Source organism: Plasmodium chabaudi (assembly GCF_900002335.3).
Source record: "Plasmodium chabaudi chabaudi strain AS genome assembly, chromosome: 8".
In the NCBI taxonomy this organism is placed as follows: domain Eukaryota; phylum Apicomplexa; class Aconoidasida; order Haemosporida; family Plasmodiidae; genus Plasmodium; species Plasmodium chabaudi.
The window spans coordinates 351,536-366,105 of record NC_030108.2 but is presented as its reverse complement, the minus strand read 5'-3'; the positions used below and the strand labels follow the sequence as shown (position 1 = coordinate 366,105).

Here is a 14,570-nt window from a genome sequence, read left to right as displayed (position 1 = left end):
TTTCATATGAGTTATAGCATTTTTTTGTTATTTTTATTTCTTTTGGCAAATGCTGCGTGATCTTCATATTGTATGTAAAATTCAAGGCTTTAATTATGTGCGCATGCATATATGCGAACAAACAAGATTGCAATATATACATAAATAGAATAAAAAATATATATGTACCCATACATATCCTTAAACATTATATACGTCATTTATGAAAAGACAAAATGAGAAAAAGAGGAAATTTAAAAATTTTCGAACTGGAAGAAATAATTTTTATTTTACTACATTGCTTAGATCAAGACAACAAATTGAACAGAGAAGTTGTGAACACTCTTAAGACTTATATTATTTATCATGAATGTGAAATTTTAAATTATGTATTTTCATTTTTACAAATTCAAAAAGTTAGTCATGAAAATCAAAAATACTTGTTATACCTAATATATGACATTATCTATTATAGTGTCTATAATAGTTTTAGTAACATATTTGATGAATATTTTGAGAATGATAAAAAAAATGACGATAAAAAAGATAATGAAAAGAAAGATGAAAATATAAAAAGAAGCAAAAATGAGAACAACAAACAGGGAAGAACACCCATGGAAAATAATATTAACAATTATATTACAGATATAAATATATTTAATAATATTATAAAATACACATTTTTTGATGGAGATGAATATTGTTTTATATACAACAATGAGTTTGAGAACAGTAATAATGATCATGATAATAATTATGAACCTATGAAATTGAAAGACAAAGTTATAAATGAAAATAGTAGTAACTATAGCGTTCGAAATATCCGTAGCATGGATTCGTTTAACTTTTGTGATAATAAAAACAGTCTGAACCTTTTTACACATAATAAAATATCCTTTTTGAAATGTGTAAAAAAGGAAATATATAAAATGCTTTTAGTTAATAAAAAAAAATTAGCTAGCGATAAGCTAGTTATGCATTGTACCGATAATATATACAATAAGCAGAATATAAAAAACTCCGAAATAAGTAACATTATTAAAAATATAATTAATTTTATACTTAATGAAATGATATTTATAAAAAAGAATGATGAAAGACATGCCATAATGACTAAGTTATTAATTCTATGCATAATGAAAGAAGATTATTATTTAAAAAAAAAAATAATCGAAAAAATTAATTACTACATTTTGCAAAGTAAAATTGAAACTGATGAAGATGGTAAAGATAATGATAACGACAATAGCAATAGTCTTAGTAACACCCCCCAAAAAAATAATAATAATAATTACCAAATTAATCCGAATGTATACATATATCTAGATTTATATATAGACATATTTATGCAAGTACCTCACCTTTCTAAAAATGTTCTTATTGATGTATTTAAAATTATAGCGGATTTAGTCCACATTAATAGTGATAATACTGTTAATAATGCCAACAATAGTAGTAACAATAATAAAAAACATATAGATATGATGCATAAAATATTTTTAAAAATATTTTACAATCTTCATTTTCCTTCCATTTTATATAATATAATTAATATGGACGAAAAATATAAAAATCAGAATTTTATAATATTCCCAAATAAAAATAATGCAAATGTATATATTGAAAATAATGTAATACATTTGTCACTTGAAAATACAAGTGAAGATACTTGTACAACATATACAAGAAATTCTTCTGTGAATTCAAGGGTATGTAAGCAACCTAGTAGCAGTTATATTTTTAACGATAGTTTAAATTACAATCAGTTATATCAAGGAAATATGAAAAATAAGGATAACGATATGAATAATATGATTAGCAATAAGATTAGTGATGAGGATAGGGCTATTCAAAATATTGGAGAATGTATTGAGAATTCAATTGAGATTGAAGCAGAAAAAGAAGAAAATAAGACAAAAAACGCGGCCCCAATAAATGATCCTGCTTCCTCAAAAGGATCAGAAAACGAAAACAATAAGTTGATATTCCAAAATAATAGCGAAACATTGGATAAAAACATTAGTAGTCTAAACAGTGAATCGGTAAATGAATTAGACAACGGAATAAACAAATTTAACGGATTGAGGAGTAATGAAAAGGAAAATTCATATGAAAAAAAAAATAAGTATGAAGATTATGATGCAATGCAAAATAGTGAACTAGCGAAAGGGATTAAAAGAAATGCATCATCAATTTCCCAGAGTAAATATAGTGAAAGAATAAAAGCAGAAACGAAGGATATACATGATGTATGTATAAAAGTATTAAATATATATTTAAATATAATATTGGATATAAAATATAATAATGAAAATTATACAAGAATACTTTATATTATATCAAAATTATGTTTATATATAAATAACGATGATGCTATAAAAAATGTCTTAGAAGTATTTATATTTTATTTCTTTTCATTTTTCAATGCTACTATTAATAATATATTAATACATGATATTTCTAGTATATATAATAGTGATTCAAAAATTCATATAAATTATATAGCATTGAAAGAGTTACCAAATTTTAATATAATAAAAAGTTTTAGAATAATTTTACAAAATTGCTTATCAAAAATAGAACACATAGTAATGTTTACTAATCAAGTATTAACACTAAATTATTATTTTTTATATATATTAATTAACCAGAATTATTCTACTAATAACCCAAGTGATATTATTAAAAAAATAACATCGAATTTATATAAATGCACATATATCGAAATTATTGAAATTTTTAATATCTTTATAGCATGCATTTATACGAATAATTCTGTCTTTAATTTTTTGAATGAAAAATTAAAATCAGACAATAAAATAGATATAATAGCTTCGTTACTTATATTGAAACAATACATTGTATTGATATCAAGCGATTTAAGTAATCATAATATAAGTTATATTTCGAATCAGAATATAAAAAAGGAATACAATGTATACGATGGGAATCAAAATGCTTGGAAATCTAAGGATTATTATCACAGAGAGCATAAAAAATGTTTCACAAATTTAAATACCTTTATAAGTGATATACAAAATATTAATACAAATATAGAAGCTATTATTCAAATCATTTCAACAGTATGTGAAAGATTTAATAAAGATTTAAACATTATATATTTGGTACTTGAAATTAGCTTACTTTTGTCTTATAATGAATATTTCAATTATTATTCATATAACCCTAATGTGATATTTGGTTTGCTACCAAATATATATAGCCCTTTAACTATTATGCATATTAAAAATAAGAACAAAAAAAAGCTAATCATTGACCATATTGAATCAAAATCGGTTTTCCAAATCAAGCAAAATGCCATTTCAAACAATGAAAACGACACCTTGAATAATATGAATTTTGAGAAAAACGTAAAAAATCAAGAGAACCATATTTACAATGAATTTTATAAACAAAAGAAAAATATCATGGATGAACATACCGAGCAAAATGGAAATATTAATGAATATATCGAGAAAAACAAAGATAATAAAGAAGAAAACAGTGTAAATGAAATAAAAACATGGGCTGTTATACCAAACAAATATATAATAAATATATTTCAGCTCTTTATAAATATATTAAACGAGGAAGAATGTTCTAAAACGAAGAGTAAAAAATATGGGTATTCAGTTGATAATGGTGATATAATATACATGACTCAAAATGGAAGTAACAACACTAGTAACCAATTTTATAAAAGTGATAATACTGTTGATAATAAATGTCTAACAAATATAAATATTATTGCACATAATCAAATGTTTTATGATATATATGATCACTTTTTTATTTATATGCATCCATCAGTAACTTATATAAAAAGACTAATTTCAGAGGCCTTTCAATATAACTTTTCTATACACTCAGCACGGGTTTTATATCCATTATTATTTGAATATTTAATGAATATAAAAATAAATTATAAAATAGTAATAATACTTTTAAAGTGTTTAAATATTATATGCATATCATTATATAATTATATGAGTGTACAAAATTTAAGGATTCATTCAAATTTTCATTTTAATTTTTTAATTTTACCAAATATGAGTCAAATTATGTCAATTCTATTTATGTATTGCTATCACAAAAATTATATTATATCGTTCTTAAGTTTACAATTAATTTCGATTTTAAGAGTTTTTACACAAAATGCAAGTATTAAGGATGTTCAATCATTTACTTATTTTGATTTAATGCTTAATATTTTGAAATGGGGTTTCAAAATAAATGATAAAGACAACATAAAGAAATTCGATAGCATATTTTCTGTAGAAAAATACAACAGCAATATATCGAAGGACATTAATAGAACTGGTGATAGTAAGACCATTCAAAAGACAGAGAAAAAAAGGAAGTACTACAAAAGGTTGATAAAATTATGCTATATAAAAGTAGCAAAGATTATAAGTAAGAAACTTTTAAATACATACCTGAAATCGTATTCTTTAAAATATATTAAAAAAAGCACAAACAAAAAGATAAACAGAATAATATCCAAATATTTTAATTTGAATGTGGAACACATTGAAAAATTTATACAAAGATATGATATTGATTACAATAATGTGTCGACTATGAGGGCGTCTAATTTTATAAATGTTAATGCAGAAGTAAAAGAAAATATTAACACAATTTTGTTCGAAAATTTTGAGTATATAAATAAAAATATACACAATATTATAAAACTAAGTAGTAAGTTTTTTAATAGTTATGTAAAATTAGAAATGAATAGCATTTTTAATCCTCAAACGTATATAATAACATTTTTTTGTATATTAATAGAACAGTTAAAAATAGTTCAGAATAATTTGGAGTTTGAAAATAATACCTTGTTTTATATTAGCACATTAAATATGCTATGCATAATTTCAAAGTATTTGCCAAAAAATTATACAAACATATTAATAACAATTTTTTTCAAACTAAATCCAGATGTCTCAATAAATGAAAATGAAAACTTTCTTTTATCATTGTATTATAATTTTTCTTATATTTATAAAACACATATTTTTAATTTGTATAAAGAAAAATGCACAACTTTACATACACAAAATTGTATTGAGTCTATACATTTAATAAGAAAGGATATTAATAGCATATCTTTAAAAAAATCTAGTGATAACCAAATTGATTTTAATAATTTTATGCTTTTATCAAATGCATATAATAGTGACATATCCAAACAAAAAAATATCGAAAATGTTTTAAACTTTATTTACAAATATATAAAGGTTCACAACGATAATATTAAGAATGCTTTTGAATATTATATAGAAGAAAAACATAAAAAAAAGATGAATAATGTTGAGAAAAGAGAGCCCAGTTTGCTTTGTAAGCTTAAAAATGCGTTAGATAAAAAAAATCAAGTAATACAAAAACTAGTAGACTTATTAGAAAGTAAATTAGGAATGTATATTGTTCAAACTGATATAAATTATTCTATAGGAAATATATTTAAACAAGAGATAATGTCATATTATATTGAAAATATAGTGAATAAAAGAAATATTATATGGACATTATATTTATTAAATAATATATATTATTCAGATATTGCTAATAAAAAAGGTGGGGCATTTTCCTTATTCGGAAAATCTGCAAATGTTATACATTCTGAAAACATGCGTAATACATTAATTTTAAGTATGGGAGTGTGTCTGAAAAAAATAACAAAAACGACAAAATTTGAAGATTTATATAAAATAAATCAAATTTATGTGAATAATGAAATATTTTCTATTTATGTCAAATGTGTATATAATAACATTTCAAAATATAGTTGCCATTTTAAAAATATTTTTTTCAATAAAAAGGATCCATCTAAAATAAATTATGATACTATTGAAAAGGAAATAATTCAAAATAGACAAAAATATACACAGAAAATGTATAAAGACGAAATTAATCAACATATAAAAAATAAAAATGAATTATTTGCATTTCTTAGAAAAGAAGAAAATGCCACTTATTTGAACGATTCTACCAAATTAAATTTCAAGGATGTTATCCAAAAATATGCTTGTAATGAAAATTATTCTTTTTTAATATTCCAACTTTTAGTGGATCCAATTATAATTGCTCTTTATCAAGAAAAGGAGCCATGCTTGCAAAAGGCATTGCTAAAATCATTGAAGAAAATAGCCAAACAGTTGAAAAAAATTAAATGTGTTAACACACTCAAGGGAAACTATAATAGTAAAGAGGATAATAACGTCGAAGGGGAAGAAGAAAATGAAAGCATATCAGATTTGGGGTATGAAAAAGAAAAAGATATTTCTGATTTTTCTCAAAAAGTAGATAGAAGACAGGATAAATATAATTGTATTTCATTTTTGGATACAACAAATAAGGAATGTATAGTTGATGATATATGTGAGAATTATATAAAAGATAATAACATAAATAGTGATCATTTTTATTCTTGTCTTTACTTATATAAGCTTATCATAATATATTCTTCATTATGTTGCATATCAAACATTTCTAACAATCCCATTCCAATGTCCGGAGATATAAGCATTTATAATGTGGAAAAATTCGTCATATTTTTTAAAAACAGCAATGAAAGTAATAAGAATAATAGTGAAAATACTTTTGAGTTTTCAGATAAAAGTGAATACTATTTTAGAGAAGAAATTATTAAAAATAATAAAAGTGGAAATCAAACAGCCAAAAATGAAGAAAATTTAAATGAGAAAAAGGATGATTCTTTTTATATTAGAGAAATAGATAAAGTGAATAAAAAAATAGAGCAAGAATCATTCGATTCGACCCCACCTTTGCAAACAAATAAACAAAATGGAGTGTCTAGTGATAACAAATTATCTGATCAAAATATAAGCAATGACTCATATGTAATTCTTTTAAGTTCTTTGAAAACGGTATATTACTGTTTGGGTATTAAACAGTATCCTCTAAACATGCAGACAATATTCATCATTTTTGATGTACTTGTAAATTTGACTTTAAAAATTGTATTGGATCAAAAAGATAAAATTCACAAAAAACTGATGGAAAATAAAAATAAGGAAAATAAAAGTGACGCAGATAAAAAGACAGCTAATGAGGGTAAAGCAGATAATTATGACAAGCAATTTGGCACTGGTAAAATAAGGACTAAAGAAGTCAGCAATAAAATAGATAAGCAAGGATCCAAAAAATGGGAGGAAACAAAACGTAAAAAAAAGGGTGATAAAAATAAGATAAATTTTGTTGATGACGTATATAGTATTGAAAAAAAAAATGTTCGTTCAAAAAACTTTGAAAGTATATCAAATCCTGTTTATGGTGAAGAAATTTATGGAAATATGAACAAAAACAGAAGCATAACAATAAGTAATGATAATAGGTCTATTAAGAAACCTTATATGAATAGTTCAAATAACACGAATCATTCAAAGGATACTGAGAAAATCGAAAAAAAGACATCAGATGTACTTATAGATTCATCTATAAATGAAATAAAGGACGAGCATAAAATAAATAGTATGAATGGATCAACAATGGCATATAATAATGAATATATAAAATGGAATAAATCCAAAGAAAAGAAACTAATAAATAATCGAATGAGAAAATTGGAAAAAGAAAAATGGATTGGAAAAAATAATAAAATATTTTATAATTTTAGTAAATATGAACAAATATCTTTGGTGTGTTTAAATTACATTATTTCTATTCTTGTTAAAACTGCTTTAAATATGAACAATTTCCCCTTTATAATTAAACTAATAAAATATATGCACAATACATATATATCGGCAAATATTGATGAAGTTAAGTTTGTAGTGTTTAGAGTAATAACAGAAATAGTGATAAAATCCCCATTTTTATCTCAAAAATGGAAAATTGAACCTGGAAAGAATCATAAAATAGAAGATGAAAAAGAATCCAATGAATGTAAAAGCGAGGAAACTATGCTGGATGATCCAGATACTAAGGAATATCGAGAAGATAATTATTTATTAAAAGATGAAGAAAAAAAAGAAAAACATAATAATGAGGCTATTAATGACAATAATAATACGGAAGAAAGTAAAAGTATACTATCTTATAATTCGTCTAATTTTGAAAAATATATTAACTTAGTTTTTTCTAATAGTAATAACAATATAATACCATATGGTAATTTATTCGATTTAAATAATTCAGATGAAAAAAGGGAAGAAATATTTTTAGAAACACAGCCAGAAAATATAAGAAAAAATCCATCAGATGATGATAAAAATGATCAAAGCCATTATAGTGCCATAAGTGAGGATAATAATAAAAAACATGAAAAAGACAAATTAAATGAAACTACAAAAGATAAAGATACATTAGATAGTTGTGAAGCTGATATTTTTGACACAAACCCCGAAGTAGTAAAACAAGATAACATAGTAGATAACATTAATAATGACTCTCAGAAAGATGAAAAACCAAATGTGGATAAGTTAGATAATATTAATTTGCAACAAGACGAAAAGAAAAAGTATAAATGTGGGCAATCAAATGGAAGAAATGACCAAAAAATATATTTATGTGAATGTTTGGCCTTGTTAATCCCGTATATAAAAGATAATGAACAGATAATTCGATATCTTAGTATTTATTCTATTTGTATATTGATAGGAAAATTAAAAGGGTTTAAAATTATGAATAAAAATCATTTTATTTATTTTTTTTTAAACCCACTGGATATGGTTCTAAATATGTTACATAAATTGGATATGGCTACTAACAGAAGAAAAGGAAAGAAAGCCTATATCAAAAGTAAAATGATAAAAAAAAAATCAAAGACAAATTTAAGTATATCCCTTGAAAGGATCAATGATATAAATAAAAACTATCTGGATGGCGGTGCAAATTACGACGAAAATGGAAACTACAATTATGAACAAGCAATAAAAGGTTCAAAAATGCTAAATATAGAAAATAGAAACGAATTCCATTTCTACAGTGACAATAAAATTAATGAAGACTCTAAAAATATTTACTATAATGAAAAGCTTGATAAAAGGTGTGCTATAGGTGAACAGTCTAATAAAAATATGAATAATACGCATGAGAAACTATTGAAATTATGTAAAAATAAAAAATATTATTATAAAAATATAACCAATTTATACAACATTGAATTTTACAATGATTTTTGTAAGACTATCGAAAGGAAAATGAAAGAAATATATAACGGGAAATATCAAAAAAATATTTCCAAGAAATTAAGAAAAATATTTGTGCATAATAAAAGGAACGAATTAGACACAATAAAAAATTACAAAAAGCTTCCTAACATAATTAACTATATAATAAATGAATATTTTACAGAAAAAGAGAAGAAAGCATATATAAATTCCCTTTTCAGTTGTATTCATAATAAAAATAGAAATGTATCAATTTACGGAATAAATTTGCTCATGTATAATATATCGAATAAGAAAATTGATAAAAATAGTATTGAAACGGTTATGAATAGAATATTCAGTGAGTTGTATTATTATACTAGGGAAAATATATTAATAAATGTGGGTAAGGATATAAAAGCAATAAAGAACATTAGAAAAAATGTAAATGACCCGAATAAGAATGGAAACAATTCCAATAACTCGAAAGGGAATACTAATGAAAAAAAAGAATTAAATGAAACTCTAGAAGCATATACAAATATATGTTTGGAAATAAAAAAGAAAGGAGAAAAAAAAAATATTTTAGAAAAATATTTATATATAATCTTATTAATGTGCAGAAAACATTTTTATGTTATGATAAATAAATTATGCACATTACAATCGAAGTATAATTATGAACATATATATTTTATATATATGATATGTAATAATGAAATATTATTATATAAAACCTTAGATTATTTATTTTATATTTTGAATAATTTGAATATACTCAAGCTGAATAATAATTTAAGCAATATATTGTCTCTACTATTTCATATACTTAAATTTAGAAATAAATTTATAAAAAAATATACACAGAAATATTATGTTGAATTATTTTTAATAGTCTTTTATGTTCTCGGTGTTAAACAACTAACTCATATAAAAACTAGTCAAGAAGTTAAAAACGAGGGATTAGGAAATAACAAATATAATAGTAATTTCAATAGAAATGGTAGTATAATTTATAATAATTTGAATATCAAATCAGTACTTGAAAATTTCAGTCTAGACAAAACAAATGTCTTGGGAAATTACATAAAAATAGTGTCTTCTAGTGGTGAAAATGATAATAGTAATGAAAAACTTGAAAAACATAATTTTGACGAAAATAAAAAAAATTATTATAATGGTATTGGAAGTGAAACAAATGATGATAAAGAACCACGGGAAGGAAATAACGAGAATATTGATTATATGAACAAGATTGATGGAAAGACATCTTCAGAGTATGATGTGGGAGACAATAATAATGATATAGAACGAATACAAATAGGTATGCAACACAGGGAGTGTCCAAAAGACCTTATCTTTGAAGATAAATTAACTAGTTCTCATTTTTTTATAAAACGAAATGGTGAATTTAAATTTACAAATATGAAAAAAATATCAAAAGAAGAGTACAATAAAAAAATATACAAAAATTATACTTGTAGTATAAGTGTAAATAATAGTTTGAATTGTTTAAATATAATAAAAGAAATTTTAAAATTAAATAAAAAGAAAAAAATATTAAATTATTACAAAAATAATAATCTCGAAAAGTTATTATATTATAGGCACTCATTTGAAAGTGGATTAATAAAATATATATATATATTTTTAAAAAATAATAATGATTGTTCAAAAGCATTTAATTTTTTAAATTATTTCATAAAAAGTAATAATATAAATTATATAATAATTTCCTTGATCATATTGTCCCAACTTCCTTTGTGTGTGTTTGCAGTGAAGGATAGAAGAGATGTTGTTTCTGTCAATACTTCAGAAAGTCCATTGACGGTTAGCAACTTGACAAAAAATCTAAAAATAATAAAGCCAATGGTTTCAGTGTTGTATTATATCAGCTGTAAATATAAAAATAGCTATGTTACAAAATATTTGCACATATCGTTTAAGAACTTATTTATAATATTTAAAGACGTAATTAATTATCAAAAAAATAATAACATGGAAATATTCTCTTTATGTATAAACGAAAAATATGCTTTAAACATATTGAACTCTTTATTTATTAATTTATTCAATAATGATAAAAATAGTATTAAGAATGCTTTAAAGGCTTTCAAAGAGGCATGCAAGTATGAAAGCAAATGTTGGCCATCAAATGCGTGTGCTTCATTTATAAATACCTTATGTAATCCGAATATAATTTTTATATATTTGAATAGTAATGAAACTATGGAAAAAATATATATATGCAAGATATTGTGTGAGGTTTTTAAAACAATGCGTCGCGAAAAGGAAAATATAATCAGAAAAAAAAATGAACAGCAGTCTTTTGGTGAAATAAAATCGCATTATAACTCTATGTCCAATTTAAAAAAAAAACACATTTATGAAATTGCAACATATTTAATGATACATTTAGTGGATAAGAGAAAAAAAGTTTCTTTAAATGTTTGGCTAGCTCTAAAGGAATTGATAAAATTTAAATTCTCTGATCACGTAAAGCCTACTTTAAACTTTTTTTATTATAAAATGTTTGTATCAGATGAAGAAAACCAGGATTTTGAAACAAATTATAATTCTACTAAAAAAAAAAAGAAAAATACGAAAAAAAGAAAGGACCAAAAAAGAGATGCTCACATTAATATAAACAACAATACGAATACAGATCCATTTGCACAAAAACACAATCATAATGTTGATGAACAAATAAAGAATATGAATATGATATATTATGACAAAAAAAAACATAAATCTGGTCATAAGACACAACCAGGTGATACTATAAATAATCCGCCATGTGAACATTTTTTAAAAAAAGAAAAAAGAAATAGGAAAAAATTGAGCATAGGAAAACGAGGGTACAATTACACATATCCATCCAATATAATAACTGAAAAAGCATATCAAAATGCCAATTTAAAAAATGAAAACTTACTTGGTTATAACACTGATAAAGTAAGCAATGCGACTGAAAAAAAAGTACATATAAATAATAATAAAACAAATAAAATTAAGAAAAATAAGACGAGAAAGATACCAAAAAAACAAACATACATCACTACAAGTAACAGTGATCATGATGAGATAAATAAAATGAATAAACAAATAGACAATAGTGAATCAGAAAATACGTGCAATAATAGAACACAAAAAATTAATATGTATTATTACAAATTATTCATTGAAATATTTATGCCCCTTATAATATGCATAGATACAAAAATATCATATCGAAAAAATTTGTTCGTAAGTATATATAAGTATTTGACTGAGAAAAAATATAAAGAAAACCATGCTCAAAATAATTCATTGTTTCAAATTTGTGATCATACTGAATTATATAATATATTTTTTAATGAAATAAAATTAAATATAAAAAATATAAACAGTATATATCGAGCTTATATAATTTTACTAAATAGTAGAAAATGCTTTCATAAAAAATTATGGAATATTAATATGCCCATAAGTGAAGACGTAATGAATATGATAAAAGAATACAACTCCCAAAGCACTAAACATAGAGCTGAGTATGTATTATTTGGCGACTTAAAAAATTATATATATGCCCAAAAAATGAAAAGTGAACAAAGTGATAATAACAAAGATGATGACAGTGAAAAAAGCAAAAATAATATAATAGCCAAAGATTTTACCACATCTATAACAAATTCAATAATAAACACATTTTCTGAGACCTTTAATTATTCATATGATGGTTTTTTTTGGAACAACGACAGTTTAAGTAAATCAAATAGTGCAGATATTTCTAAAAATGATAAAAGTATAATAGGTGATAATCAGAGGGAACTCCAAAATTATTTAAGTCAAGGTGAAGATAATACCAATGAATATAATAGTGAACAATCTGAATCATTTCATAATAACATTATAATAAATAATGATCGTAAAAACGATGAACTACCTATTTATGAACAAAATGAAGACGGAGAAAAACAAATAGAACAAAATTCATATACTCTAAAAAATAGCGAGAAAAAACAAAATGGAAACATAAACGAAAATTTGAATCCCACCCATAAAAAGAAGGAAAAAAATAATAGTAATATTCGAAATAGTTGCAGTAATGAGCAAAATAATGGTATCACTTTTGAATCACAACTTAAGGGAAATTTGAAAAAATATATTACATCCTTTAATAAAAATATTGGAAACAGAGAAAATTACTGTATTTATATATCTAGCAGTGATGAAGAGGACGAAATAGAAAAAAATACCCCAATAAACTCTGAGATTTCAAAAAGCGAAGATGCTACAACAACGATAGTCGGTGAAGATGGTTCTAAAAGAAAGGAACGAACAGCAATGAAAAAAAAAAATGTTTTACTAAATTACTACGAAAATGTAAACTATTTAAAAAGGAAGTTTAAAAAACTGGAACAACTAAATAAGTGTTATAATTTTATTAATCAATTTAAAAGTATACAAAGCTTAAATGTAAATGACAATTTATTGCACTGGATAGAAATATTGAAATTCTTAAAAGAAGATCCTCCGCATGTTATATTATCAAAAGATAATAAATTTGTTGACAATTTTGATTTTTTTGAATCATCACTTGTATGTTCTTTAACTGTTATAAAATTAGTGTCTTTAACATTAAATATTAGAAAGTTGCATAAAATGGCTAGAAGTTGTATGCGGGTTGATTCAGAAACTTATCAGAACAATGCAGGAGCTGAATCAAATAGCCGCCTTAACAGAGACAAACCAATAGAGGATGAAAATACGTATGAACATAAAATAATGGAAGAAATGTATTATATGCACTTATTATATATATCAACAAAGCTAGAAGCTCTATCATCGACCATTACTAAACAGTTATGCACATATTTGCAAGGAGATAAAACAGATCTACATTTTCCTATAATTAAGTCATTGTCAATTCTTTCTATTTTGAAACCATATTCCTAATTTTCATTAAATTTTAATGTGTGATACATTTTTGTTTTTTTTCATCTTATTTTAGTAAACACCCCATTACTAAAATAACATATAATTCCTCATTTCATATTATTTTTATTAACATTTTATATGCTTTAAAAAAGGTGCCTAAGGCCCAAGTTTTAATAAGTTTGATCACAATAATAACAAATTATAAATGACAAAATGATGAAAACAAAAAAATAATACATATATATGTATGCAATACATATTCAACGCTTGTATATTTTTTAACTAAAACATTTTGAAAAGTCATGTATGCCCACATTTATGAGGCGTTGATTGTCTGGGTCAAATGTGTAAGCCTTAAAAATATAAAAGTTGAAATAGGTCATCAACATGAACATAAAAAAATTGGTTAGCGGAAATGGAGAAACAAAAATAATTATAGGTGTTTGTGTAAAGCATTAAAGCACAGAAATGTATATTCATATACATATACATTTTGAATAGTGTATGGAGTTTCATAAAAGTCTCTTAGTATGGATAGTATAAGGGTTTGCATATTTGTAT

The 14,570-nt window shown here is 23.4% G+C and overlaps 1 protein-coding gene across 1 annotated transcript; it reads left to right on the top strand.

Moving 5' to 3' along the window:
- Positions 1-215: 215 nt before the first annotated feature.
- Positions 216-14,027, top strand: PCHAS_0807000 (conserved Plasmodium protein, unknown function; the record flags this gene model as incomplete). Its single annotated transcript, XM_736852.2, has 1 exon — positions 216-14,027. One exon carries the CDS (start codon positions 216-218, stop codon positions 14,025-14,027), a length of 13,812 nt encoding a protein of 4,603 aa, XP_741945.2.
- Positions 14,028-14,570: the final 543 nt, after the last annotated feature.